Source organism: Protopterus annectens, chromosome 8.part0 (assembly GCF_019279795.1).
Source record: "Protopterus annectens isolate FY-2018-M chromosome 8.part0, PAN1.0, whole genome shotgun sequence".
Lineage (NCBI taxonomy): Eukaryota > Metazoa > Chordata > Ceratodontiformes > Protopteridae > Protopterus > Protopterus annectens.
Genome location: NC_056741.1, coordinates 1,362,684,098 through 1,362,709,485, shown reverse-complemented (window position 1 = coordinate 1,362,709,485; position 25,388 = coordinate 1,362,684,098). Strand labels below are relative to the sequence as shown.

The following is a 25,388-nucleotide window of genomic DNA, read 5'->3' as shown; positions in this document are numbered from 1 at the left end:
TGTATTACTGGGTGGGTTGCAAACTGGCTCACAAGTAGAACCCACAGTGTGAAAGTAGCTGACTCCAAGTCAGACTGCCGACCAGTCACAAGTGGAGTCACACAAGGTTTGGTCCTGGGTCCTCTCCTTTTTGGTATCTACTTCTCTGAAGTCCAGGCCAACACGAAGGTACTCTGGCTGACAAAGTTCGCAGAAGATTGCAAGTTGGGAGCTATTATTAACTCCCCAAGTGATGTTGACATCCTACAGAAAGGCTTCACTGAGACCGACGACTGGTTTCAGAACCATGGCCTTAAGCTTAATGCCACAAAATGTGTCGTCATCCCCTTTGGGAAAAACCCGGTTCCCATGAATTACCACATCGATGGTGGTCCACTGAACACAGAAGGCATTATAAGAGATCTGGGAACACAGGTTGGCAGCAACCTCTCTTTTGACCACCACAGTGCCACTGTGGTCAAAGTCCTATGTCGCACATCTCATTACTAAGGGTTTTGCATCCAGGAAGAAAGAGATCATTGTCTCACTCTACTCGTCCCTCATTAGGCCAATCATTGAGTACATTGCCCCATTTGGCATGTACCTCACCAAACACCTGCAACAACTGGAGAGGCCGCAAAAGTACCTCACAAAGAGGATCCTAGGGCTTAAACATTTGTGCTATATGGACAGACTCAAAAAAACTCCCAACTATTCTCTGTCACATCACCTACTTAGAGGCGATCTCTGCTTGACTTACAAAGCTATGTCTGACCCAGTTCTGTTAGCAATGCTACATCTAAAAAAATCGCAATCCCTCCGCACCACATGCTCCAGAGACCTCAACCTCATTATCACAATCAACAGAACATGCTGGAGGGACAGGTTCATAACCCAGAGACTGCCCATGCCCATAGACTTCCCCTACATATCAAGCAGGGCACCTCACTGGCCCTCTTCAAGCGAAATCTTGATGAGTGGATGGGAAATAGAAAATTTGCCCCAGGGATCACTCCAGTAGGTTTACTCGACAGAGGCACTGGGAACTAAGGTCGGGTGGCACAGTGCCATAGTAATCCCATGGGCTAGGCTTGTAAAGGCTCCAGGGCCATTAGCATAGTACACACCTATGAACCTATGAAAAAGAAATAGAACCATACAAGGGTGGCAGTAATGGGTGAAGCTTGTGAGGCATTACGGAGCATTTGTTTTCATGTAGAAGAATGTTATAATGCTATGTGGTGGGTAGCACTGCATCATGTCCTAGGCCTAAAATTCTGAAAAGGATTTCTCTAGTGTTTTTAAAAGCATGCATCTGTCAGGTAAATGGGATGAAGTATGCAGTGTGTAATTTTGTCATGCCTAATTTTACAGAAAAGAATGTTTTCCTTTAATTTTGTGTGAATTATAAAAGCATGTTTTTTTTAAGAATGCCCCTTTGATTTGTTTTATATTTAACTGCAGACTTTTGTCTACTTTTTCTGTCCAGTGTATTTTAAATAGCAATTAATGAGTTGTACAGTAAACAGTGTGCTAAGAGACATGATTTTAAAAGTGGAATGCACTAAAAACCTTTAGGGAATGAGCACTGTAGCTATGTAGAAAGCAAGCAAGTATGTTGTTAAACAGGAGTCCAGGAAGGATCTGAGCTAGGTGATTTTCCTGCAGATAGTTGTTGTGGGCATCACCACTTAAATTGCAAACCCAAGAGACTGCTGGGTATTACGTAAACTTTTTTTTCCAATGGGAGCTCATTGTGTTTGTCTTGAGTCTACACACAAAATGTGAATGTAGCAGACCTCTGGAGAGACCATAACAAGTCATTAGTTGTTCTTGTTTTCGCATAAAATAAATAAAATGGTAATAGTGTCTTGTTACAAGAATATGAAGTCTTTACTGTTTACTGAATTTTCAGACATGGAAGAATGAAACAGTAACACAGCAGAATAAGCTGTCTCCCACAGAGATGCCCATCCTCTTGTCCAAGGACATCGAACTTAAATTAGGACTGCTGGACAGGGAGGTAAAATACCTTCTGAATAAAGCCAAGTTCCCTAAACCCAAACCTAAGAAAGAGAAAAACACAACCAAGAGTGAATCGGACAAGAATGGAGCTACTGAAGATGCAGAAAAAGTAATTCCTCCACAAGAAAAACAAGGTAAGATATTTGTTGTGTGGATCCTGTTTTTGTTTTTTTTTTTTTGTTTTTTCTGTATTTTGCATCTGCAGCTGCATAATAAGATTTTCTTCAGAGATCTTTCGGTTCTGGACTATTAATCCAATTACAGCTATCTTGTTGAATGAAATTCCATGAAGGCAGAATTTGTTCTTTGAGGTATGTGTCCTGCAAGGTTGCTCTGAGGTCAAGAAACTTTTTCTAATGAACCAGGATTCAGTGTGGTATTATGTGCAAAACAATAGACATACTGCTGGTGTGGGCAGATGGTCTACAAATGGGTGTGAACGCCACAGTGACATTTGGTTCAGTCAAGAAACACCACTGCATGGTGACTTTTACATTTTCTCCTGGTTCTCAGTTTTTAAGATTGTGAAATCTTTCTGGACAAACTTTTGGCAACTTTCCTCTTACCTAGACACAAATTTTGAGTTAGCGCAACTCCTTTTCATTATACAAACCACAGTAAGGTTACTGACAAAAATATTTTATCAGCATTCTATAGCTTTCAGCATCACCATGCATTCCAGGACTCAAATGTAAAAAATATTTAGTTATGTTTCAGAGCTGCCACTGACCTGCTGCTTTGTTGTAAGACTGTTTTGGAATTCTACGGTATACATTTTAAGTTTTGCACTTTTGTATTATTTGTGTTTGTTTATTGCATTTTGTTTTAGCCTAAATTTGTTTTGCTGTGCATTTGTTGTATTTTAAATTTGTTTTTATCTTGTAGTTTTAATTAGGAAATATTTTCTGTTCTCTGCTATGCATAGTGATTATGGCTAGGTGATCTGTGGGAGCATTTATTATTTAAGGTTAGCAGAAAAGAAAAATATTGTAATCTTTTGGAACTGCCACTGACCTACTGTGGCACACCCCTTTTATATGTCTGACTTTTGATGCTGTTCCCATTGTCTTCTTGTCTGCTCATTAGTGAGCACTAGAAGTTCAAACTAAGAAGGCCATCCTGTTAGACTGTTAAAAACATCATATAACCTTTTCATGTATTCCAACTATTTAGTGCACACTACAATATGCAGAGTATTGATCCATTTTCTTCCACCCTACTTTTGAAAATTGCAAACATCTTGGTAAGCCTACCAGTCTCTAATGCACACCACAGTTTGCAAAGTATTAATCCCTTTTTTTCCATCCTGCTTTTGAAATCACAGACATCTGTGCAAGCCTACCAGTCAGTAATACACACTGCAATATGCAGAGTATTAATCCATTTTCTTCCATCCTATTTTAGAAATTGCAAACATCTGGGCAAGCCTACCAGTCACTAGTAGCCTGCAAACCACATCTCAAGAATCCACTTGGGATTAGTGCTTCTGTTTTGCTCCTGGTGAAAGAGGATGCACAGGGACATTATTTTCTTGCCTTCCTACAGATTACCAAATCATTGGAAAGCCTGAGAACTGCTTCTTAGGAGACATCTTGGGATTTAGTGTTGCTATTTTTCTCCTAGTGAGAGAAGGAACACGAGTCATTGGATCCTGACTGAATGTGACTGGACAAGTGCGCGTGACACTTCCCTGACTGGTCTGGTTTTGAACCATTGTACCGCTTAGCTCAAGTGCACTGAGCTGCTATATGTGCTATTCAGGGCATCTGTAAGGGACAAAAAGCTGCATCAAGTCTACAGACCTATACGATATTTGAGGTGAGACTGCTGTTTACCAAAAAGCATTTGTCTGCTTATTAAGAAACAGTTTGAGGTGAGTACTGCTGACTTGCTTCTGGTGAGAAAATGAGAAAGGGGACATTTATTCCTAGTTTTGTATAGTTTCTGTGAGACACACCAGTAGTTATTAGGTAGTAGCTACTAGGCAAATCGCCATTAATCATTCTTGGCTAAATTAGTGAGTTTTTGCTGAAGTTAATTAACACTTTGCTTCTGGTGGCAGAAGAAGGTTCCCAGGCTAGTTATGGGTGTTAACATGCTACTGAGGCTAAATTCAAGTGTCTTGCTATTGGTGAGTATGCTGTATTGAGCTTTTGGTTTTCTGTGCTATATATAAAACGGTTTAACACCACACTGCAGTATATAGAAGCAGGTAATTTAGAGTCTTAATATTCTCTATACAGCCTACTCTCCCAGTTCATATTGTACTTTAGTTGCGCAAAGATTCATAGGTAGGTACTAGGCTATCTGCCCAAGGGCCTATGTAAGCCTAGCCAGCAAGGTTCCCTGGCTTTCACCACCCAAGAAAGTTATTTTCCTGTGCCCCTGCAGATGTTCTGGTTTATGCTATGTGATGCTGTTCACTTAGACTTTTTATTTTAGATAAGTTTGGCTAGGCATCTCATTGCTCTTCATGTGTAGACTTGCTTTGTTTTATATTAGTAGCACCTCCAGTAAATCATCTACAGACCTTATTGGCACAACCCCCTCCCCCCACAACCCACATTAGCATGCATCTGGAACTATGGGTTTGCACTTTCCAACCATCTCTATAGCCAATGAGATTGTAATGGGCAACTACCTACTACTTAAACTAGCTGACACAGTGTGTAAGAGATAGTTATATGGTGTTGGAGGCAACGCTGTCACACAAAGCCACAACAATGACAAGTAGGTTGCCAGTATCACACAACACCAGTCTAAACAAACCATATGCAGCTCAGCCCAAATACGCAGGCCATTGTATGCTGTGGCTCTTAAAATACCTTCCTCAACCACAAAGGTCTTCTAAAAGTAACCTTAGAAGCAGGTACCCTCAGTAATGTTACAAACACACAATACAGGCTGCACCCTTCATGAAACATGCATCTAAGAGTCAGACTAACTCAGTTCAAATGCCTGTAAGGCAAGCCTTAATATCTTGGTCATTGATGACTCCACAGTTAGACACACTGCACCACTCACCAGGCATTGGAAGGAGAGGATCACGATCCAGTTGCCTGTGAGGCACCAGGACTTGCAACATTATTAGCACTCAAGTCCTTGCACAAGTACACAAATGATAGTCATAGTACACATGGGTCATGCCTGGACTGTATAAAGAGAGACATGCGAAAGCTCTCTAAAAGTGTGTTTAAGGCTGGTATGGAATAATGTCACATTATGAACAAAAGATCATCTTCAACAATTGGCTTAGCTTCTGGTATCATTCAAAGGGGTACAATGTATATCATCCTGGGAGGAGATGGTAGATGGTCCTAACTGCTTTGCCAGGAATGGCCTGAACCTCTCCCTCAAAGGCAATGTCAGACTTCTAAAGCTTCCAACATATCAAAGCAGAATCTGGTTAACATTAAGGTATTGCTGCTCAGTGCTAGAAGCTTTAACAACAAATCCACTCTCTGTAAGCACTCCTTATCCTGGAAACAAGTATATGCATCATCAGAGGCACCTAGTCCAAGACCAGTGAAAGGACTGAATCAGTGCAGGGCTTCAAAAAGCCTATCATGTCTTCAGGCCAGCCACATTAGACAAAGGTAGTAAAGGAGATGGTGTCCCCATATTTAAAAAGTTTCACCTCTAGACCTAGTATCCAAGATAATGACCTGGAACTCCTCCACTTCCAACTTATTAACTTAACCTCTTATCATATCATAGCTACCTATAGAATCCTCTTTTCCCACACTTCCTAACTAGTGTGGTGTCCCTGTGTGTTAAACCAGACACCATTCTCATACTAGACTTCGTCTTCTCCTCCATATACTGGACACCTGTACATCTGCAAACATGTATGCCTAAAAATTTCTGAACTTCCTCAATACAAATTGTCTGGCTCCATTTGTCTGCAACCCAACCAGAGGTAAATTAATCTTGAATTTGGTCCTTACCGGTATGTGGAACTTTACTCTAAGCTAATTAAAATTTCCTTGGTCAAATCAGACCAGACATCTTTCACATTTATCATTAGGCTGAAGCCTGAAACAACTTCCAGTACCTCAATATTCAGAGATCATGTGAAGGCTAATCTAATAAAACGCAGTGATGAGCTACCTAAATTAAAAAAAAAACTTTAATCTTGACAGCCCCTCGGCCTGTGCAGAATCCTTTATTACCAAATTTTGCACAAGTCCCTGTTGTGGGACCCTGATACAAACAGGCTGTATAAGAAAATTAAAAAAAAAAACTGATTACATGCAAAGATAAATTTAAGTCTCAAGATGGCAAAAACACTTTGCTAAACTAAACAAGGAGTTCTGGACCCTGATCAAATCAATCAAAGCTTGATACGAGGTTAAAAATAGCTACCCAGGCAATGGAAAAATACAAAGCCTTAATTATGTTAGGACCCTGAGAAACAATGCTTGGTACTGTGCAGAACTAGTAGTAAGTATTGCATACTGGAACCAATAGGACATTGCCAATCTACCATCAGATAAATTTAGCTCAGACTTCTCAGATCACATACCCACATCTATACCACCTTCAAATTTACCTAGGACAGGTTTTTTAAGGTGCTATCTAAAGCCAAGAACACTGTTTTCTCTGGGCATACATGTTTGCATACCAGGCTGCCTACTGGTCTGCCCCAAAACATGGCTTAGACTCCTTGAAGAGGCTATTCCATATCGGCCTCAAAGTACGCTTTGTGCAAGAAGAATGGAGGACAGCAGCAGTCCTTCCTTTGCACAAAGTGGGGCTTCAGTGGACCCGGATAATTGTAGCCCCATAAGCCTGACCCAGTCTCATCTGTTAGACTATGGAAAGAACTATTATGGAATTAAAAAATAGGATTTAGGTACCCTTCTCAACCCAAGTCAGTTCAGATTCATCAAGGGTCGATCCTGTCTATTCAACCTAATCAACGACTTTGAAAGGTTTACTGTAGTAATGGATGAGGGCAGATCAGTACACACCACATGCCTAAACCTCTCAAACACATTCAGCACTATTCCCCACACTTGGATATCTTAGATAAATTCTCCAGGCTAAATGAAAATCCCTATGTAACCTCATTGGATAGCAAATTGGCTCACAAATAAGAAACCAGGAAATAACAATGGGCAGCTGTACATCCTCCTAAAGGCCAGTTTCTAGCAGTGCACCCCAGTGTTCAGTCCTTAGGCCACACCTCTTTTGCATTTACTTGTAAGAGGTCAAAGCTAATGTTAAGGGTTTGTGGCTGTCCAAACATACAGATGACTGGAAACTTGGTGCCATCATAAACTCCCAAGAGGACACTATGATCCTTCAAGTGGGACTGTCCTAAACAAATAGCCAGTGTCAAAACTGCAGAGTAAACTAAATGCCAAGAAACATATAATCATATTCTTCAGCAAACATGACTCTCCTTGTAATTATCAAATTGACAACACACCCCTGAAAATTGAGTCAAGGATCTGGGAACCTATACACAATAAAGTGTATTTTAATCACTACATATTCATTATTGGAAGGAAGTCCTTTTTTCATCTTTCAGCTTATTTCTAACGATATGGTGTCCATTTAATGGATGCAATTATTCCACTGTACTTGGCACTAATTAGGCTGTTCACGGAGTATAATGTCCCTTTTATCCAAACATTTGTGACAATTAGAATGATCGGAATGCTTCCTCACTAAGAATGTCAAGAGCCTGATTCATAAAAACAATACATACCGTCTCAAACCCTTGTCCCTCTTCATGGTATCTTACAGACTACTGAGAGGCATCCTCCGCCTAGCATGTAGAGCCTTAACAGACCCTGTCCTGTCAGATCTATTACAATGCACAAGTCCAGTAGTGACACAAGCATATACTTAAGAGATCTCAATCTCTTCTGCAACATAAATAGAACATGTTGGAAAGATAGGTATGTATCACAGAGAATTCCTCTTCTGTGGAACCATCTTCCCCTCAACATAAAGCAAAGTATTTTTCCAATGTAATTTAGATGAATGAATGGGTAAGTGCAAATTTACCCTGGTTTAGCATCCTTGTCCCTAATGCATGGCGGTATTAAATGAGTGTCCCAACATTTCCTTGTTCTGCCCATTGCTAGGTTATTTGTATACAAAATAAAATGCAAGGGCTAAAAACCACCATGGGGATCATAAGCAAGGCTTCTTAAGAGTCTTTCAAATCAGTAGCCTAGTGAGTACCTATGAGACTATATAGACCGGTCACCATCACAATTCATTTAAACCTTAAATGCCTGCAGTTAAATTCATTGAGACCAAAACAACTCATAATATGGCTAAAAAAGTACTCTGAATATACTTCAAAATTAACTCTGTTGCTTTTTTGTAAGTAACACATTTTCAAAGTTGGATAAAATCCTTTCAGTCTTAAATATCTGTTCTAAAATGCACACAGTTAAACATCTATTTTCACCAGACACTTCATCTCAAATTGAGAGCTTGGTAGTGGACATTTGGAATATGTCCTCTTGAAGGTTAACTCTGCTGTTTGACTGTTGCTGTTTTCAAGCCAAAATCTCTGCAGACATCCTTCTGCTGCACTGCTGGGTTTACTTAATCGACTTTATTATGGCCAAAAGTAGTACCAGCCCTTCAGATGCTTCTCACATACTACTAAGCAATAGGTGACCTAGGTTACCAACTGCTTTACGTGGTGGCAGGTCAAATTTCATAGGAAACCAGGTATACAGTGATCAAGGACTATTCCCATTGTTAGAGCCACTGGGTGTATACTGTGTCAAGCAGAATCAAACAACAGTCCTCATAAGATGGATAATGAGGGAACTAAGTCATAGAGTGAATAGTACTTGGTTGTAGTTAGTTATAGCAACAGAAGAGCTGGATAAGAGCTCAGGACTGAATGTGTCTGGGGCCCTTCACAATAGGCAGCCAATGTGAAAGCAGAGTAGCATAATGGGTTAAGGCAGTAAGGTGCAAGTGAGCCATGTTCCGAATTTTCTTACACAGCTGCCACCTATAGGTTCATAGATTTGTACTAGGCTATCGGCCCTAGGGCCTATACAAGCCTAGCCATAACAATTCCCTGGATATTTCTTCCCACAATATTTATTTCCCTGGACCCCGGTCTAGCAGGGCGACTGACGTGATCCCCGGGGTAAATTTCCTATCTCCCATCCAATCGTCAAGGTTCCTTTTGAAGAGGGCCAAGGAGGCGCTCTGCTTGACATGTATGGGCAGTCTATTCCAGAGTATGGGGAGTCTATGGGTCAGGAACCAGCATGTTTTGTTCATTGTGATGACAAGGTTTAGATTCCTGGAGTGTGTGGCTCTGAGGGATTGGAATTTCTTTAAGTGGAGCATGTCCAACAGCTCAGGGTTTGACATGGCCTTGTATGTTAAGCAGAGATCGCCTCTGAGTAGACAATATGCCACAAGAGTATAGCTGGAGTTTTTTTAGGCAGTCAGCATAGGGCATCTGCTTTAGACCTGTGATTCTTTTAGTGAGGTATTTCTACAGCCTTTCCAGCTGTTGCAGATACCAAACTGGGCGTTGTGCTCTATTATGGGTCTAATGAGGGATGAGTACAGTGGGACAATGACCTCCTTTTTTCTGGATGAAAAGCCCTTAGTGATGAGGTGTGCCACATAGAAGGATTTCCTGACTGTTGTGGTGATGTGGTTATCGAAGGTGAGACCACTATCCACCTGTGTCCCTAAGTCTCTCATCACACTTTCGGTGTTTAGTGTACTGCCACCTATGTGGTAATTCATGGGTACATGTTTTTTCCCCAAAGGAGATAACTATACATTTCTTGGCATTAAGCTTGAGCCAATGGCTCTAGCACCAAGCATCTGTTTCTGTAAGGCCATTTTGTAGAATATTCACATCATTTGGGGATTCAATAATGGCTCCCAGTTTGCCATCATCTGCGAACTTTGTTAGCCAGAGTCCCTTAGTGTTGGCCTGTACTTCAGAGAAGTAGATGCCAAGCAAGAGCGGTTCCAGGACTGAACCCTGAGGTACTCCACTTGTCTGGAGCTGGATTTGGAGTCCGCTACTTTTACAGTCTGGGTTCTGTCAGTAAGCCAGTTGGCAACCCATCAAATGACATAAGGATTTATGTCCAGCTTAGTAAGTTTATCTATGATTCCAGAGTGGGGGTGGTGTCGAAGGCCTTGGCGAGGTCCAGATAGGTTGTATGGACCGCCTTACCCTCGTCCGCAGCTCTGGAGACTGATTCGAAGAAGTCAGGTTCAGGCGACAAGATTGGCCCTTCACGAACCCAAACTGGGTGGGGTCCAGTGTTTGAAGGTTGCCAATGTCTTTGTTTACAAGTTCCATGATAATGCGTTCCATGCCCTTGCAGATCAGGCTCGTCAGACTGATGGGACGGTAGTTCCTGGGATCCAAGGTGGATCCCCGCTTGTGGAGTAGGATAATTGTAGCTGTGCACCAGTCAGTGGGCACGAAGCCTGAGGTGAGGTGCCAGTTCATTTTGTAGTTCATGTAGTACACAGCCCAGGATGTCATCTGGTCCCATAGATGCTGTATTCTTAGCTTTGGAGAGTGCGGTTTCTACCAGTGTGGCCGTGATTACCGGAATTTGGCAATCTTTTGGTATTGAGATGGGCCCTTTAGGGGGTGAGAGGGGGGGTGAAGTTGGCACTAAATCGATCTGCCAGGATATTGGCAATAACCGTGGGATCAGTATATTTAATGCCATTCTGTTGTAGCTCAGAGCAGATCTGAGCATTGCCATTTGGAATCTTTGGCAATTTTATTTTCGTAACTAGCTTTGGAAGATTTTATGAGGGATCTCAGCTTCTTACTGAGGCTGGTAAAGGAGTTTTTTTGCATCCTGGGATTTTCCTCTTTTCTGCAACAGTTTCTTCCTTCCATTGTGTAGTTTGTTTATGGCAGGGGACCACCAGATTGGCTTCCTTTTTTTGGAGGGGAGTGTCTTGGCTTCCTTTTTTTGGAGGGGAGTGTCTTGGTTCTGTTTGGGATGGCACGATTCATGCACGAGTGGATGGGCTCGTACAGTGCCTTAGTGTAAGATTCAGCAGTTGAACTTTTAGCTCCTGTCTGCATGGGTGTCATGAAGTTTGTCACTTCTGACTTGGGTAGCATGAAGTTGGCTTTGGAGAAGTTTTTACGGATGTTTCCTTACTGGGGGGTGGGATGTGGATGTCAAGGGTGATTAGCTTATGGTCAGACCTGACCATGAGGGGTGACCACTGGTGTGGAGCATCGATTTCCCATATTGGTAATGACCAGGTCTAGGATATTGGAGCTCCTGGTGGGACATTAGGGTATGTACTAGGCTAGCTACCCTTGTGGGCCATTTTAAACCTAGCCGGTTTTCCTTTTCTGCTCAAAATGTCCTGTCTCGTTCAAGGAGCAAACTATGCAGGGAAAAAATGGGAATTGTGGGAAGGAACAATATATGCAGAGCAGAAATTAGGTTTAAGAGGCAGGATTTGAATGAGTCATATAATGCTTGACTGACAATGACTGGATGGTTTATAAGTGATGTATAATGTTTGCAACTACAGTTGTTTCAATGCTGTCTGTGATGTAAACTGTTTGCAACTAAAATGGTATCATTTTGTATGTTTTTCATTTATATGAATGTAAGATTGCCTTTGTCATATGTGAAAATTTAATAAAGATGTTTGGAAAAAAATAACCTATCCCATTCAGTCATAGATAGGCCTTACCCATCCCATGGTCGATAATAACTGGGATCATACTGTAGATAATTTGAGGGAACCCCTGCATGGGATAAAGCATTCAGGGGCTGTCTCTGTCAGTTAGTAGTACAGAGGGCAGTCCTGGGGTAAATGTTCTGTTTCCAATCCATAGATCTAAGTTGTGCTTTAAAATGGACAGGGATTGTTTATTGTGGCTGCGGGAGTATGTTGTATCTTAAAATATATCTGTTCCTCCTGACTGTTCTGTTGATGCAGAACAGGTTTAGATCCTTAGGCTGAGTGTTTCTGATGTTATTTGACTTGCTGTTGTACAGTAAATCCATCAGTAATGAGTCGGAGGATGCCTTGTATGCCAGACAAAGGGTTACCTCTTAGCAATCTATATTGATACCAAGTATAGTGACAGAGCTCTGAGTCAGTCCATGTAGGACATGTTTAGGTCTTGCATCATTCAGTTGTTGCATGTGTATGGACATATACATGCCAAAGGGGGGGGGGTATTATATTCAATGACTGGGCTAATGAGGGCTGTGTAAAGGGTGACCATGACATCCATAGTTGTAGATGCAATCCCTTTGTAAGCTGTGCAGTATAGAAGGACTTTCTTTCAACAGTAGATGCATGTTGGTCAAAAGTTAGGTCACTGTTAGCATAAGTTCCCAAATCCAGATCAACTTGTCACCTCCTAGGGGAGTGTTGACAGTGTGGTAGTTCCCTGGGGTAGATGACTTCAGAAAGGCTACATTAATGCATTTTTTGGCATTTAGTTTCAGACCATGATTTTGACACCAGTTGTTTGAGACAAACTTTCCTGCAGGATGGCCAAGTCATTTTGGGAGTCAGTGACTGCTCCTACTTTGCATTCATCTGCAAACACAGCCAGTCCCCTGTGGGTACTGGCTTTTACTTCAGAAAAGTAGATGCCAAACAAGAGAAGTCCCAACACAGAACCCTATGTTTTCTGTAACTATCTGCAAATCATTAAACCAAGGGAAAGTTCGGTAATCTAGTTAGTGTAAGCTTTTGCATTCCAGAGTAATACACAGTGAAAGAAGACGGAGTTGTCTTAAATTGTTTGTTGTCCTTTGCTTTGTTCTGCTACCTCAGAAATACTCCATTTTACGGAAAAGGACAGAAGTACAGCTCATTGCCATATTTTAACTGAAAGTTGCATTTGCTGCTTCTACCGTATGAAAATCTGGGAATTTTTCTTCCAGTTCTGTCAGTTTCTGTCACCTCTCTACTTATGAGTCAGCTGTACCTTTGCTTTTCTGCACCATGTCTATTTTTGTTTTGAAAGGACTTGATAGTTTTTCCACATCTCAGTCTTTGAGGCTTAATGGCAGTTTGCCTAAAATTGTCTGAGCCATCTCAGAAGCATTCCACGTTCTGTCACAGGTGTACAGCTTGTGAGTTATGTTAAATCCAGGTTCCTAAACATCATTTCCTTTTGCAGATGATTTAGATGAGGTGAAACCTGCCAAAGAACCACCAACTGTTGATAAAACTGAAGATACCGCATCAGAGACATTAGAGCTGGGTGGACCTGGCAAAGGTAATAAATCAAGTACTTTGTAATTCATCTTTTAGCCATGTATTTGACAAGTAGCTGAAGAGTGACACCAGTTTATGTACATTGAATGTGGTTTAAATCAACCTGTGTACAGACTCAACTCAATTTGAAAGTATAATCAGGAGACTGAACTGAAGTGGTCTTTGTCCAAAAGTGTAAGGTTACCCATTTTGCAGTGCAAGCTTAATCCCCCCTCCCCCCATTCCTAGGTCCAAGTAAATCAGCAAGGTTGTTCAACTCTGCCAAAAAGAACCTTTTTAGATGCACATGTATTAGATTAATTCATCTGTGGAACAGATGCAGCTTGAAAGAAAGGGTGCATATTAAACAGTTGTCTGGATAAAATTGTTTTCCACAGTTAACTTTTGTTGAGCCCCCTCTCTTCTTCAGGTGTTAGTCTGCATTTCAGAATAACTAACTTTACTCTCAGACCCCTATTTTTAACATATCTACTTGCCAGTCTCCTTCATTAGGACAAGAATCTGCCTGTGTTTTAACACTTGCCCTGTGTTCTCATGAAATGTGCAGTTTTCTCTGTATACTATCTGGCAAGTATTCATGGGCTGCACTCCAAAAAGATAACATACATATCAGAAGCATTCTTTCTCATTTGATCATTCAGTATGACTGTATTGTCGGTGTATTTTGAGAGAGATTGTGTGTGTGTGTGTGTGTGTGTGTGTGTGTGTGTGTGTGTGTGTGTGTGTGTGTAAAATATATCCAACAATACCTTCTTGATGGGTTTCAAGATTATCTTTCTTACAAATAGAATTTAGCATTCTTTTTCCAGAAGTTAACATGTTCTAAGATTGATGATAGGCACGCTCCTGCACAGAGTCGCTTTGTGATGCAATTTTTGACCTGGTAAGCTCACTCTTACTTGTTCTTTGTACCTGTCAACTCTTTTTACTACTCTTATAATTTGCAGCTTGATTCTTACTGTCATGGGTAACAGAGCTTGCAATAATATGACGTTTTGTTTTGTTTTGATAGCCAGAGAGTTAACTTTAAGCTTCTTGCAACCTTCTAGCGATGGAATGACTGAATCGGGATCCAAGTGGGATCAGTGGTAGGATTCCTTCCCTTGTCACTGAGGTAGCCCATTATTTCAACCCCCCCAGACTTCATTTAGATGACTGATGTAAGGCCTTGTCCTCCCAATGCCAGGTTGAGGTTATCCATAACTTCCACAGATTCTCTGGTGCAGGGATTGTTTCTAATTAATGGAGACTGCATCCCGTCCAGGTCTTCAGTGTACATGAAGAACTTTACCCTTTGGAGTGACACACCCTGGCTTCTACCCTGAAGTTGCATGTGAAGATGGTCACTGTGTTTTCTTCAGTTTGTATGGCTTTGTGTCTTTCAGTGTTGTAATTTTCAGACTCTGGGCCCACTAAAGATATTTGAGTTTGCCAAGAATGAAACCAGAATATAAAAAATAAAAAAAAACTTGTTAAACAGCTTATCTAGAGACTTCTTAAAGTGCCCCAGACTCTCAACATTTCTTTTCTGTAATGGTAGAGAATTCCATAATCTACCAGTCCTATAACGGAAAAGAAATAAGTAGGAGTTCTATACTGTAGTAGCTTTACAGACAAGCAGTTATTTCTAATAGCAGTGTTGTGTTTGGAGAAGGTAATACCCAAAATTGCAGCTAGAATTTTATTCTGATAATATTTAAATACAAGAAATAAGTCACCTGTCATAACCTATACCTATTGGAGAACAATAGATGGTCCGCTCGTCACTTGTAGGCAAGATTAGTTACTCCAATTATCTGTTTTGTTGATGTTTTTTGCATGTTTGAGTTTATTCAACTGGAGTAAATTGAAAGAACAAAAGAATCCACAGTATTCTGTAATAGGACTAACAGCAGCTTTGTACAAGAGGGTCAAAACTCTCATCTCTACTAGCTATGCACAGCAAGATATCCCTGATTAAACCATGGCATCTCCTTATCACCCTATGCAGTTGGTAATAAAATTTTAACCCTGAATTGAATGTGTAAGGTCCCTTACACAAGAAGCTGTTGTCAATATGGGATTTTCTAGAGCATATAAATGTCCAGTGTTATTACAGAAGCGCATTTTCATACACTTTCTAACATTAAAGTTCATACCTTTAGATTCCAACCATTATAGAAGGATGTCTGGATATTCTTTGAGTACACATTGATCCTTGATATTCATTACTATGGCTCCAGTTTTGGTGTCGTCAGCAAATTTACTAAGCGAGGTGTTTTTTGATTTGGAAACCGTGACATGAATAGACCAAATACAGACCTCTGAGGGACATCTGTGCCAATGCTTCTATACTTGGAAAGACAGTTCTTAACATTTACAGTGCATTTCCTTTCTGTCAGCCATTTGGTCACCAATTGTGTAATATAGTAGTTTTTTTGCCATTTGCTCCACTGTTCTCAATATAGTGACATGAGGCACAGTGTTGAAGGACTTTGCAAAATCCATGTATCACATCAGCCACATGACCTTAGTCTAATACCCTTTTGTTAAACTTTGGTAAAAAGCTAATTAAATTTGTTAAACAAGAGTGTCCTGCTTAAAAAAGGTTTTGAAAGATATTACTCCAAGTACATGTTGGAGTAAGTAGGAAATAGAGTATTCAAAACGTTTTCCCAAAATGCAAGTTACAGGTGGGCTTACAGTTCTCAAGAGTGGAGCAAGACTGACAATTTGGTGTAGGTACCGCAATTGCTGCATTCCAAAGCCAGATATGTAACCTTCTTCCAAATTTCTTTGAAAGGGGTCAGTCAGAACCAAAGTCAGGTAAATCTCCAAACACACAAAATCACTAATAAAAACAGATGTCCAGGAAAAGAAGAATAATTCCAAAGATGCTGAAATTTATTGAACACACAACGAATAAACGCTCCTTACTGCAACTGCGTTTTCGTCCTTCACAAACCAGGACTTCATCAGATTACAATAAAATGAATCAATTAGCACTTTAAATATACATAAATATTTAAAATTGAACCAATCCAAGAAAGTGCGTCTCAATTAAACAAATCAGAAATCATCCTACCTCATCAATGTTAAACTAAAATTTACTATATTAACCCTGAAAGTGCAATGTATAATTAAATATTCACTATGTGTGGTGTTATAAATATATTTTAAGACTTGTTATTCTCTAAAACACTTATTTGTGTTAAAATATTTAAAAAGTTTAAAAATGATTTAATAAATATTTAATATAAAATGTATAAAAATGTTAACTTATGATGTTACTTTATTTCCATCCCTTACAGCCTTTTCCACTTTTTTGTAGTAATGCTGCCATCTATTGGATATATGTTATATACCACTAAACTAGATTTCTGCAGCTCTTAATTTTAACACAGGGGTTAGAGATATATGGTCATTTAATCCAGGTTTTCTTGTGGCATCTAATTTAGTTTGCCACCATAATTCTTTATAGGCTAGCCATTCTTCCCATAAACCTCCCATTGTTTCTTTTTTGACCTGTTCTAGGCATACTAAAGAATGCTTAGAAGGAAAATTTGTTTTTTTTGTTAGAACAGGTCAAAAAAGAAACAAGGGGAGGTTTATGGGAAGAATGGCTAGCCTATAAAGAATTATGGTGGCAAATTAAATTAGATGCCACAAGAAAACCTGGATTAAATGACCATATATCTCTAACCCCTGTGTTAAAATTAAGAGCTGCAGAAATCTAGTTTAGTGGTATATAACATATATCCAATAGATGGCAGCATTACTACAAAAAAGTGGAAAAGGCTGTAAGGGATGGAAATGAAGTAGCATCATAAGTTATTTAACATTTTTATACATTTTATATTAAATATTTATTAAATCATTTTTAAACTTTTTTAATATTTTAACACAAATAAGTGTTTTAGAGAATAACAAGTCTTAAAATATATTTATTTTGCAACACCACACATAGTGAATATTTAATTATACATTGCACTTTCAGGGTTAATATAGCAAATTTTAGTTTAACATTGATGAGGTAGGATGATTTCTGATTTGTTTAATTGAGATGCACTTTCTTGGATTGGTTCAATTTTAAATATTTATGTATATTTAAAGTGCTAATTGATTCATTTTATTGTAATCTGATGAAGTCCTGGTTTGTGAAGGACGAAAACGCAGTTGCAGTAAGGAGCGTTTATTCGTTGTGTGTTCAATAAATTTCAGCATCTTTGGAATTATTCTTCTTTTCCTGGACAAAGTCAGGTAAGCAGCTGTGCTCTTCGAGAAAAAACATTCAGCCCATGAGAACAGACCGTATTTGTGGAACTTAATGATTTGGTGATCACATTAGCTAGGTTTGACAGGGCATTCTCCTGAAACTTTGTCCAAGGGTGTTGTAATGCTGGTACCTAATAAATTGTCAAACTGTTTGTAAATTCCTTAATTTTTTTTTTTTTTTTTTTTTTGATTTAGTAACAAGGCAGTCATCAGCTTTGATACTGATGCTTGAAGCAGCATCTTTCTTATAGGATTGCAGGTGTTTAAACAGTACCATGTGGTGATGTCCTGTCTTGCCTTCATTCTCTACTGGTTGGGTTCGGAACCGATCGTCGTTTCCGACTCTGCTGTCTACAAAAGCTTGAGGTCTTCATCTAGCTCCTGGCTTACACCCTATCTCATGATGCCCTAGGGAATTCCCCAGATCCTGTTTGCCACTATAAACAGATTAGGTGCTTCACACTGGCCCTGGCTAAGTGTTTTCTTTAAATTGCATTTACTGTTTAAAAAATTAGTGGATATTTCCTCTTGACATTACTTAGTATAGTTTAGTTTAATATAGTTAAATTAGTTAATAGACTTAACAGCTCTGATTTTTGTTTGTTCTTGCTGTTTGTATGTTGGCCGTCATTTTTCTCTAGGCCTAAATATATACCCTATCCCGGCTTTCCAAGAGTGTATTTAGAATATTTTTTTAGGCTCATTGTTTGAGCTGTTAGAGTATTGTGTATACTTAGATAACTTAGTGTGCATTCTGTTTGAGAAAGCTCTTTTAAATTAGAGTGCTGCCTGATCCCTTCAAATTAGGGGTATTTTTTTCCCTTTTTTCTGTGTGACTTAGTCCTGTTATTTACTTTGGTTGACTAACCGTCTTTTTTGGTGGACTGCTACCACTCAAACAACCCGTTTAAGTTAGAGGGTTTTTATACAGTGTGTGTTTTTATATATTTTTTTTCTGCTTAGCAAGTTTCAAAAAAAAAAAAAAACTTACTGGATAGAAAAACACCAAAAAGTATCTTAGCTCGTTTTAGTGCGAGGGCTGCTTGGTCCGTTTAAATTAGAGGGCCTCCCCTTAATGTGTCTTTAGATATATAGTGATTGTTGATTGTCTTTAGATATATAGCGATTGTTGTTGGTTGGCTCAAGATGTCAAAACAAACTAAATAAGCAAAACCATCTGGATTGAAAAAATGTTCTAAATGTAGTCAAAAGATGTCCATGACCAATGGCCATACTGTCGGTGTCTACTGCCTTGGAGCAGTACACCTACAAGAAGTGCGATTTATCATTTATTTAGTTCTAGGGTTCTTCTTGAAAGAAAGAACAAGGTTAATTCTAAGAGGGCTGTTGAAGACTATCTTTTCAGAAGCCTTAGGAGGAAGTCAGAGTCCTGCAAAACAGACCTCTTCCCCTTCAGTATCTGAAAAATCAGGTAAAAGATCTGCTTTAGAATCTCACTTGGGAGCCTACAAAGAAAGTGCCTAAAATTTCCTCTTTGGACCCGAAACCTGTCGGGCCAGAGAAACCTGCCACCTCCGCCCCATCATTGTCAGAACCGTTGGTGTTTCAAGCTCGGAGCCAGTCCCCAGAGCTGGAACCAAGTTCTCCAACTTTGAGATCCCCCATCTTGCAGGTATCAAGATCTCCAGCTCTCTCCTCTTGATCTTCCAGAAGCCTTTCTGATGATGATGATGATGTGGATCGCATGGTGCGGAGAATTTTGTGGACACCGGTGCTAGCCAAATTACTGTCGGAGCAGACCTTGAGGTTTTCGGAACCATCCAAGCCTTCCCTGTCAATCAATTCCTCCTCCTCCAACCTGATTCAGGACTTCGGAGCTGGACTGCATGGAGCTGATGGTAATGGAACCGTCGGAGCTGAGACCTGCTCCAGGTTCTTCAGCCCCGACCACCGCTCTGACTTCCTCAGTGCTGTCTGAACTCGAAGAGTCTGGGAGCTGACACTGTCTGGTCAGGTCCAGGGAGGACAGTCGGATCGGTCTTTTGTCTGATCCAAACTTGCCTCTCAGGGCTTCAGCACGGATGAGCGCGGCTCCTCCATCGGCCACTGAACCAATCCCCTTGGTGCCAGGGATGCCTTCTAGTTCGTGCCAGGGATGCCTTCTAGTTCTTCAGAACCAGGAGCTTCCTCGGATCATGGGCGGGGTGCCTTCGAGACGATGAGGAGAGCACTGTCACCACGGGCAGCTCTACTCTCAGAACCAGGAATTCCTCCCCAAAGGCACCGGTGTCCTTCTCGGCACAACCGCATCCACACAGATGTGGAGACCCATGGCCTCAGGATGCCCCATTCGGTGAACCCCTCTCTTCTGAAACTTCGCTGGAATACCCTTCTGAAGAGGTCCCTTGCAAGAGTGTATGTAAGAGGAAGCATGTGGACTCTCCAGAGGAGTCGTCATGTCTGACACAGACCTCTATGAGTTGGAAGGGTCCCCACGGTCACCCTCTGAGGATGTCTCTTTTGCAGACATCCTAGAAATACTTAAGCAGAGAAGTGTCTGGAAACCCATCAACCCTTCTGAGGAGGAGTCTGTCTACCTGAAGGCTTTTGGGTCTCATTCTTCCGCCACTTGGTTGTCTCTACCTTTCGATAAGGTGTGGGAGTCACCAGATTCAGTAGAGCCTGTTTCCTGGAGGCCAAATAAATTCATTACATCCCCTGAAGATAAAACTTTTCTTACAGAAGGTGTCCCAGTAGATGCTATGGTGGTGGCAGTGGCGGGCACCAAGAAAGAACTGTCAAAGACGTGCTCTTCTGTCCATTCTCCGAACAGAGAGTCTCATATGATGGACAGATACGGAAAGCACATGTTCTCTTCAGTGACCTTTGCACTCTGGTCCCTGAATTACCTTACCCATTTCACTAGATTGCAGAGAGATGTCCTAAAGGAACTAGGAGATGCTCTCCAGGGTTCAGTAGCTGCTGGGGTATCTGACAGAGTTTCCTCCCAGCTCTCCACCTTGAATTCAGTCATAAACTCCTCCATGACACTCATTTCCTATGCAGCAAAAGATGAGTGAACTAGCACGCAGGCAAATCCCGGAATACACCAGCAGAGTCCAAAATGAAAGAAGAAATCACTGGAAACCAGGGCAAAGTGAGCTAAAATTCTCTGATAATTCCAAACAATTTTTCCAGGTGCACAGAGTAAACTGAAGTCTTTTAATGATTCCAAGCAAATATAAGACGTGTCATAAAATTGCTTGGAATCATTCAAGGACTTCCGTTTACTCTGTGCACCTGGAAAACTTGTTTGGAATTGCTCATTTCCTATGCAGCTTATGAAGCGAGTAGGGCAGCAGGTTCAGGAATTTCCTAAGAAGACATTCCTTAATGCACTTGTGTAACTTTGCGGAGCCCTTTAAGTCTTCTTTTGTTAACATCCTCTTCAATGGCTCGTCCTTGTTCGGGTCTAAAGTCAAAGACACACTAACCAGATGTGAACAGGAAGGAAAAACTCTCTCTGCCATGGGAGTCCATTTTTCCCTACCTACTAGGTCTTACCCCAAAGGCCAGAAGGGAGGAAAAATGTGGTTTCAAAAATCCCGGAGAGTTTTTTTTTAAGACGCCACGTGGTGATCTTTCTCCAAGGGGCAGAGGGGGAAGCAATAATGGAAGATACCGGACACGGCGGGCGGGGGGGGTGGCGGACACAAAACCAGGGTAACAGGGGAATCCTTCCTTAGCAAGCCCTTTCAGCGCTCCTGAAGGGAGGCCCGTCTGTCCATCTCTGGAGGCAGTTGGGGGTCACTTATCTTTGTACCCAGAAGCCTGGCTAAAAATAACAAAAGACAAGTGGGTACAAAGTATCGTATCCAGAGGCTACTCTACCTTTTTCCTTCCCCGTCCCAAACTTAAAAGAACATTGCAGATGTTCCATCCAGTCAGAGGGAACAGGCAACTCTAGAAATTGAAATGTTGCTAGACAAGAGTCAGCCAAACAGTTCCCGCAGACCAAATAGGATCCAGAACTTACTCAGTGTTCTTTTTAGTTCCAAAGAAAACAAGGGATTTTAGACCCATTCTGGACCTCAGCAGATTAAACAAGTCAGTAAAGAAAGCAAAGTTCCAGATGGTGATACTGCAGTCAGTACTTCCCTTTCCGGGAAAAGATGATTGGATGTGCTCCATAGAACTCCAGGATGCATACTACAACATAAAGATGGACAGACAATCCAGGAGTCATTTGCGTTTTCAGCTGGGTGCCAGTCACTACCAGTTTTGAGCTCTGCCCTTTGGATTCACTACCAAATGTGTGGCAGTAGTTACAGCTTACCTGAGACGTTCAGGATTCTGAGTGTTTGTGTATCCAGACGACTGGCTCCTAACCGCCACAACCGAGCATCTACTAATAAAAGCAAGAGACACCACATTGAAACTCTGCTCCCCCTTAGGGATGCAATAAATTACAACAAAATCTGCCTTATTGCCATCTCAGCATATCATTTTTATGGGAGCAGATCTAGATACCACAAAGATGATGGTAAAGCTTCCCCCTGAGAGAGTTCACGCCCTTCGACCTCACGTCTTAATCCTTTTATTCAACAAGAAGGTTCAAGCAAGAACAGTTCTAAAAGTGCTAGGTACCATGGCAGCAGCAATAACTGTAATCCTATTAGTGCAGCTACATATGAGAATTCATCAGTAGCTGCTATATACTCAGTAGTCCATGCGGGAACTACCCATGTCTTACCAAATTATAATTATGGAATCTTGCAGGAAAGACCTTCGTTTGTGGCTTCTCAAGTGACTTTAGGTTGACCCCTTTTTTCTTCCACAGCCTACAGCCAAAGTGACAACAGAAGTTTCCCTGATAGGGGGGGCATTATCAGGGAAGGACAGTCCAAGGCACTTGGCAGGAGCACAAGGCCCACTTGCATATCAGTGCCCTAGAGATGAGAGTGGTGCTTTTAGCATTGCAGGCGTTTCAAGATTCTCTTCCTCTAGGAACGATTGCAATAAAAACGGACACTGTCAGTTGTGTGGTATATAAACAAAGAAGGGGGAACCAGATCTTACCCGCTCTGCCGGGAGGTCCTGAGAGTATGGCAGTGGGCGACCTCCTCCCAGCGTTTTCTGGTAGCAACACACATCCCGGGGAAATCCAGCGTGATAGCAGACTAACTCAAGGCAATTCTGATGCCTCACAAGTGGTCCCTCAAACAAGACATAGTGGAAATGATTTTCCAAAAATGGGGCCAGCCTTGCTGTGACCTTTTTGCCACGTCCATGAATGCCAAATGCAGCAGCTACTTTGCTGTAATTCCCCTTCTGGGGAGCCTCCAAGGGATGCACTTGTACACGATTGGCCCTTGGGTCTCTTCTACATCTTCCCTACCTTCCCATTGATACCCAAAGTTCTTCAGAAAGCCAGCATATTGGGAAGGACCGTAATACTTGTCACCCCTTACTGTCCTCGTCAAATCTGGTTCCCCTTCCTGTGGCCTCATCTTTAGCAGGAGCCTTGGATTCTGGACCCAGTTCCGGACCTTCTGACTTACCTGTCGGGAATGCTCCATCCATCCATCTCTTCAAACCCTCAAGTTGACAGCCTGGCTGCTCCGATTCCAAACATACCCAAGCTACCTGGCCTTTCACCTTCAGTGCGGCATATCCTGATTTCTTCTCATAAAGCTTCTACGAGAAAATTGTACATCAGCAAATGGAAAAGATTTAACTCCTGGGCCTTGAAAAATCATATTGACCTCTTCTCTGCACCTGTATCGTCCATACTGGAGACTGGAGTTCTTAGCAAAGCTATTTCATGATGGAGCAGCTGCAGCTGCTATTCAAGTTCAATTAGCAGCGATTCCTAATTTCCATTTAGGAAAAGCGGGGATTAACATTATGTCCCGCAGACTGCAAAGCCTTTCTTAGAGGAACCATTCTGTTAAGTCCGCTCATTAAACCACCTCTACCCTCATGGAACCTGAATTTTGTTTTATCCCGTCTGATTCTTCCCCCCTTTGAACCTGCATCATTCTATGAATTTAAGTTCTTAACCTGGAAGATGATTTTCTTGATAGCTATCACTTCCAGAATTTCAGACCTACAAGCATTGTCTATCAAACCCCCATATATACTATTCCACAAGGACAGCTTCATACAAATCCGTCTTTTCTACCAAAATTATGCTCAGAATCAAACTTAAATTGGTCCATAGACTTGCCATTTTTTTCCCCGAATATGGCAATAAGGCAGAATATATGTTACACTAGCTAGATGTACATAGACAATTACGTTTCTACCTGCACAGAACAAAGGACTTTAGAAAGACTGATCAATTATTTGTGTCCTCCTCAGATTGCAAAAGAAGTGCTCCAGTTACAAAGGTCACTCTCTCCAGATGGTTGTCAGATTGTATTATATTCACCTACAAGTCCCAAGACAACTTCCCGACAAGGTAAGAAGCTATTCTACCAGAGCTGTTTCCACCTCTTCTGCTTTTCGGGCCAAACTGCCAATTGATACTATTTGTGCTGCAGCAACATGGGCAAGGCCTCATACCTTTATCACTCATTACAAAGTTGATTTGGCCTCCAGGGACAGGGCCTCTTGGGTCCATTGTTCTGAAGAATATTCTCCCTTGAGCCACTTTCGATAGATGGTGCTAGGGATGCTGTCCCAACCAGTAGAGAATGAAGGTGAGATAGGGCAACATCATATAAAGAAGTTATCTACTCACCATAACGTTCCATGTGTGTTGTCCATCTCGCCTTCATTCTTACATCACACCCTCCTTCCCCCATCCTTTGGCTCCTGAAGGACAGAGAGGATTTATTTGGAGTCAAATATTCTCTGACCCTCCTCTTGGCTTGTAAAGTAGTAAAAATGTTATAGGCATGTATTGATTTACCAGCACACTAGATCTGGGGAATTCCCTCGGGCATCATGGGATAGGGTGTAAGCCACGAGCTAGTTGAAGACCTTGAGCTTTTGTAAACTACGGAGTTGGAACCGAGGATCGGTCCTGAACCCAACCAGTAGAGAATGAAGGCGAGATGGACAACAAACATGGAACGTTATGGTGAGTACATAACTTCTTTTTATAATTGCACCTATAGTTATCTGCTAACTTAGCTTCATAAAGCAGAATGAACATGCTAAGTCTATTTCATTAAACTTGTCTTCACATTGGTCAGCATTTTTGGTTTATTTTCATGCTAACAACTTCATATGAGCTCTTGGCTCTTCTGAATAATTTGATGAATGTTCTTTTAGCAGAATTATAACAAGTTTTGTTAATTAAACATGGTGCTTCTTGTATTTCCTCCATAGCTGCTGCTTTTTATTTCTGTTATATGAAAGACCTTTTGGATAACCATGAAGGAAGATTTTTTCCTATCAATACTTTACATTAATGAGGGGAATAAACCTATCAGATTATAAATTAACTTAGAGGATTGCTTGCGTAATCTTTACCTTCCATGATAACCCCCCACTGCCATGTTTCAGCTCATAATTCTTCAGATTCAGGTTTTTGATTTAGACCTTATGCAGAGTGGGTTTTAGAGTTGCCACTCCACAATGCTTCTAGGAATACAAGGGCAAGTCTCTAGATTATGTTTCTGTCTAGAAAGCAGCATTTCCTCTTTTTGAAGGAATGTAATTCTTCTGTGCCCCCCCTCCCTTAGTACAGAGGGTGTGGGTTTTAGTCCAGTCTTTAGGATGGAGTCCTGTTCCTTGTTAAATTTTTGTTACATGTGATCTAAGAGCTCTAAGGACTTTGGCCATTGCCCCTAGACTTTGGGTGTCCTTCCCAGGCTAGCCTAGGAGGTGTTATTCTTGGTTGGTGTGTTCAGCAAGCTCCTTCCTGATTTGGGTCAGAGTATGGTTTCAGAGATACTGCTGAGTTTGGTTGG

The 25,388-nt window shown here is 41.2% G+C and overlaps 1 protein-coding gene across 1 annotated transcript in view; it reads left to right on the top strand.

Moving 5' to 3' along the window:
- The window catches only part of HYOU1 (hypoxia up-regulated 1), a 1,290,196-nt gene that overhangs the window by 1,249,569 nt on the left and 15,239 nt on the right, over window positions 1-25,388 (top strand). The window contains exons 22-23 of the mRNA XM_044079444.1: window positions 1,895-2,138; window positions 13,154-13,252. Of these exons, the coding sequence (XP_043935379.1) occupies window positions 1,895-2,138; window positions 13,154-13,252 (343 nt within the window). The remainder of the gene's footprint in view (window positions 1-1,894; window positions 2,139-13,153; window positions 13,253-25,388) is intronic.